Below are 5,691 nucleotides of genomic sequence, written 5' to 3' on the forward strand. Positions count from 1 at the left end.
AAAACAGGTCTATGCATGTAGCACTCTTGGAAAGGAATTTCTCAGAAGAAGAGCAGTGTCGCGTCGACCTCTGTCTCTAAGTAATTTCTCGCGCTCCAGTTTAAGAAGTCCACACCTTCACGTCGTTTCATCGTGCCCCCTTACTTTAAGTTCAGTTGATGCTTAATGCCGCAGTTTCGCGCAATTTATTACGTTGAATATGAAGATTAACATTATTGAAATGACCGACACTTTGATTTACCGACATCTAAAGGTACCTACATGGTAGCACACGCTCATAAGCGACGTAAAAGCAACAGGCAGGTGACGAAACCAAATTCGAGTTCTGGCACCAGCTTCCCGCAACTTCATGAGTTGTAGCAACACCAAGAGAGACTAGCTACTAATTATTAAAATTTTCATTTTTAAGCAACGAGAAATTCATTGAAGAAGGTTCTGCAAATATTTTTTTCTAGATTTAATGATATGTGATCTGTATATCCAGTGATAGCAACTTCGGTTCGCCAAACAAGGCAGAGGTTCAGGAGAAAATGGAGGCTTGAGAAGATGAAAAAACTGACAGGACGCTTGAGCGTCGCCTTCAAGAGTACAATGCGAAATGGTAATGGGGCCCCGTGCCTTCTCCCCGTGCCTTCTCAAGTGCTAGCCTAGCTTCGGTTCTCGGTGCATGCCTCCACCGTGTCACAAGGAAACGAACGTCTTTTTGCATAACATTGGCCGTTTCAAACTATGCTTGAATGCCTCTGCAAGTACAGTTGTTAAGTTCCCGCTACGCCATAATTCTTCATCTTGCAAAGCAGCGAAGGGCTCACTACGCGTCTGTAAGGCAACCCGCGAACCTACGCAGCTGCTCATTTGTTGATGCTTTGCTGATTATCATGAATAAATATGTCTGAGCGCTTTGTAATGGGTGGGCATTTAAAACACCCACTCCTTGCGCAGTTCAGATGTTTCGACGCCTGGCGCGATTCTACGCTCCCGCCACGCAGTATTACATGCGTTAAGGAAACACCTCCCACTACATGACATTCATATAGTTTTTTTTTTCTTCCAAAGCAGTTTCGAGCAACGGCGTGGCTCTATGGCAGAACATCTGCTTGCCATGCAGAAGGCCTGGGTTAGACTCTTGCTCGAACCGAAGATTTTTTAAATGCGAAGTATTTGTTAGCGAACCCAATGCACCTTGAGCGTTTCTATCTATCTATGGTTCTATCTATCTATCCATCTATCCATCTATCTATCTATCAGCCGCCTACGTCTGGGTGCTCTCGTGATCGCCTCCTTAACTTGGTGTAGACCAAAACTGGCATGGGAGGGTAAGAGGATTTGACAATAATGACTGTCTGGTCATGACATGAATAACGCAAAAATCCTGTTGCACACGTCATCAAACCCTTCCCTCCAGACAGGTGTGGCACATACCTGTTTACCACGGGCCGCGGTGTACGCGGTTACGCGCCATAGGTGATTGACAGTTTATCTCTACCCAGGAACGGCGAGAAGAAACATTGGTAATTTAAATGCGAGAGCGTTAAGAAAAACCGACATGGGCAGCGTTGACCCGACGAATGCAAAGAATAAATATTAGGATCCCAGCAGGAATTGAACCCAAGCATTCTGCATGGCAGTCGGGTATTCAACCACAGAGCCACGCCAGATCTGTAAGCTGGTTTGGAAAAACAGCCTATGCAGGCGTAATGTCGGTGCTACTTCAGCTGTGGTTGTAGCGCTGCTGGCTATCTAATTTTATAACAAAGCAATAAACACTACATATGTACTCCTACAATACAGTCGTCATGTCAGGTTAACGTCTGTGGTTCCAGTGTTGGCTCCGCTTTTATAGCAGTCTAAAAACATTACATTTGTACTCCTATGATTCAGCAAGCTACATTCAAGCGTTGCTCGACCCCAGAGGAATACGCTAACAAAAGTTACGTATGATATCCATAACAACACACCTTAAAGTGCACTTCGTTTCGTTAATACTGACGTATGTACTCTAACGTGAGGGCTGACGTTACGTTGCACCATAAGTTACCCTTTAAACGTCGCGTTGTCGACGTGCCTCGTAAGCACACGACGTGCACAGAACTACACTCACAAAAACATGTCGATCCACTTCGAAACGCTTGGCTCAAAGCCAAAAAAAAATGCAGCATAGAACTACTCGCTGACTGCTTCGCATGAAACCGATTTCCACAAGGCGTGGGATCTGCCGAATTCATTATTATTTATTTTCTATGCACCTTTCTCAATTTTTCGGTCACGGGCAACGCTGATTTTTCGCTCACAACCAACGACGCCAACACTGACACCAACACCGGAATTTCTGCGAAACGAGCTCTTTAACGCTAGGACGTTAAAATCCTCGAACAGGGGGCGTCGCTGGAGACAACGTTTCGGCAAGTGGTCTTGTCTTCGTCAAGGCAGCAACTACGCCTTGAAAAGCTGTAAAATTGTCTTTCTCAAGGCAGCTGCACCCTTGAAGAAGACAAGACCACTTATCGAAGTGTTGGCTCAAGCGACACCCCATGTTCGAGGATTTTTCATCTCACAGTTTCGTGCTGTAATTCGCACAGAAGTGTCTTGACGTGTAACATCTTCATATACTCGTACACACATTGGGCAGAAAGTTCAAAGGAGGGCAATTCTGTTTTTCATGTATTAATTTTCTGCAAGACTCCTTTCTTCGTCTTCTTTTTTTTTCTTTTTTCTACGGCATTCGATATCGGCGCACCTCTCAGTCTTACTGTATGAAAGGCTACAAATTTGGAAATACCCTATAGGGAGGCTGCTCCCCGAATCCTGGCGCGCGTTGATGGGCTGAGCCAACGGAGAAGATGCCGGTAGCCGCAGTGAAACGATGCGCTGGATGAGGTGCAAATATAACCGTACCATTCATACTGATCCGACTAGAGTGAGGCCCGGGACACCTCATTCACTGCGATAGCCAACTAGAATTACCCATCGAAGACCTATTACAAGTACGTACTTGCTCTCTTGGCGCTCGCACTGACGGTTCGGTCTCGTTGTCACGTGGAACTTCTTTTCCGGCACCAGCGGGCGTCGCTGGTGTCAGTGGCAAGCGGCGCTCTGACTCCACGCCGTGCCTTTGGATAGATTTCCCGTACACGTGCTGTGAAGAGATTTGCAAGCGATTAATGCGGTCAGCATCTGTCAGCATCAGAACTTCAGAAGAGGACGTTCAGCACCGACAAATTTGCTGTATTTAGAACATAGTTCGTTTGTTGCATAAGCTATAACAATTTGTACTATTTCCAATCATTTTTTTAATAATGCGAAAGCCTTAGATGCCTCATCAAACGCGAAAATTGACCGTAGATCTCGTCAGCATCGGTGTCAACACAAGCGATGCACGGGTGATCACGTGATTACGTCACCAATGACACCATGACGTCACAGATAACCAGAATTTGTGACGTCACCATGACGTAACTATGACGCCTCATAACGTGACGTTACATGATGGCGTCATCCCACACGACATCGTCGCTTAGTCAAAGGTGGGCCGATCTCGGAGGCACTGCATAATTACGTGAGGTGCAAAAAGCTTGCAGTGCCTCCGCTCCCAGAGGCAGTGCAAAACCACGTTAGGTGCAAAAATCTTTCGGGGGGTATCAATACAATCGAGTGAAAAGAAAAAAGAAGACGAAGAAGATGGCTTTCACCTTCGAGTTGTCTAAGGCGAATGCATAATGGGCCATGTTACTTTTCTATCTTGGCATAGCCGCTCGAGCCTCGATGGGAGATAATACGGCACTGAATAGCACTAAAGTTGAATTAGAAGCCGCTTGGTGCGCCCCATTTGTCTACAGAAACCAAGACCAATATAGCAGTTAGTCGCAACATAAAATTTTGGACGCGGACGTCGACATAAAGCCCAAGGTGAGCGTTGTTACTCTCGACTTCAGCATGACTTGAAAGGGTGTGAATCGCCTTCTCCTTATGGGAGTTTCCAATGCGTTCATGTTATTTACTACCAAGGTGATGTTTAAGTACTGAAACCATTTTAGCTCCGCGTGGCCTTATCTTCACGAGTGAAAACGAGGGCATCCTCGTAAAGACATGTTTACTAACAAATACACTGTAAAGGCACGTTTACTTACAAACAGAGGTTTTTCCGTCAGTACCGTGATCTCCATGGGCGCAGGCGTCCGTGCGAGACCCTGGAGATAGTTAGCAACAATTTCTCAATCCGTCTAGGCAAACATCACGCCAGTTCTTTATGTTTTTGTACTAGTAATTTATCGTATCCTTATTAATTTCTTCATTGTATGCTGCTGTTTTCAGGAAACATAACTTATTGAATTACCCCTCGCGCAGTTCCGATTGACCGAGAAAATGCCGTTTCAAATGTTGATAGGCCTCACAAAAGCATTTCACTACGTACACCTCCTAGCATATGCATTTGTTGAATGCTTATCACACAACCTTTAACTGCCGCGGTGCTTGCGTCCATCCACATACACCTCTTGCCACGTATCTCATCTGTGATATCAGTATCGTACACAGCGCAAACATTTAGGTATAATCGAAGTGGCAGATAGTATAGGAGCTTTACCAGCCGTTTTGTACAGAAAGGTACTTGAGGAAAGCAGGGTGTTCGGAAAGAAAGATCCGACATCCGGAGAGGCTAAGGATTTTAAAATGCTGTAATTGGATCGCTAGCTGTCCGTAAATTAAAAAAAAGGAAAAATTTACGACAGAGGCTGTTCGACGAATACAAAAAAGCACTACTTCACAAATGCCACCTGCTCTTTTTTTTTTTTTTTGTTCATAGGCTCTCTTTCTAGCTTTCTCTCTCACTTTCCCATCCCTTATCTTTCTAGCCCTTTCTCCCGCTCTCCAGCGTAGAACAGCCAGCGAAATACTCGTTCTGGTAAATATCCCAACTTCTTTTTTTGACAGCGAAACTGTCTAGCAAATCGTTCCTTGTTAACCCCGTATCAAAAAACTATAATCATCAAAAACGGATATGCGCCACAGAAATTGGGTGAATCCCACTACTCACCACTGGTCCACTAACAATTAAAAGGCCACAATTAGCCCAACAAGCGGCTATGTGCCACAGAAATTCGTGCGGCCTATCAGAAAACTAGCATCATCATCATAAACGGGTATGTGCCACAGAAACTGGGTAAATCCCACCACACACAACTTCCACTAAGAAGGAAGAAGGCAACAGTTAGCCCAACAAACTGCGAAGCGACGGCGGCGAACTGAAGACCCCCGTTTACGTACGACGAGAGAATACTAGGGAACGGAAAAGGCAAAGGCGGCTGCGAGAAGACACCGAAGCGATGGAAGGTCTACGCCAACGACGACGTGTCCGTGTCGTGTCTGTGACTTCTGTAGTTCAACTCGAACCTCTCTGCGCTGAGAATCAACGTAGAAACAACATAAAAAACTAGCTAAAGCCTAGCAACGACCTAGAAACAACCTATAAACAACCTGCATCACTTAGCTAAGGCCTAGAAACAACCTAGAAGCAAACATATTAGTCTTCAGAATCGTCCAGTTTCGCCGTTTCGAGGCTTGCGCGGCTTAGTGGAAGCTTCGCCCATCTTTTTTAGCTCATCTCTCATTCCCTAATGCTTCACCATCACAATATACAACGTGCATCCGTAAATATATTTTTTTCGCCACACGCGCCGCCTGGCGTTAACTGAG

The 5,691-nt window shown here is 45.4% G+C and overlaps 1 protein-coding gene across 1 annotated transcript in view; it reads right to left on the reverse strand.

The window, feature by feature from the left end:
• The window catches only part of LOC119381700 (amyloid beta A4 precursor protein-binding family B member 1-interacting protein-like), an 8,320-nt gene extending 4,157 nt beyond the window's left edge, over positions 1-4,163 (reverse strand). Inside the window, exons 1-2 of the mRNA XM_037649471.1 lie at positions 4,128-4,163; positions 2,993-3,136 (exon numbers count right to left, since the gene is read on the reverse strand). Coding sequence (XP_037505399.1) covers positions 2,993-3,136; positions 4,128-4,163 — 180 coding nt within the window. The remainder of the gene's footprint in view (positions 1-2,992; positions 3,137-4,127) is intronic.
• Between the last annotated feature and the right edge of the window lie 1,528 nt (positions 4,164-5,691).

The sequence above is a fragment of the Rhipicephalus sanguineus genome, chromosome 2 (genome assembly GCF_013339695.2).
Source record: "Rhipicephalus sanguineus isolate Rsan-2018 chromosome 2, BIME_Rsan_1.4, whole genome shotgun sequence".
NCBI lineage: Eukaryota > Metazoa > Arthropoda > Arachnida > Ixodida > Ixodidae > Rhipicephalus > Rhipicephalus sanguineus.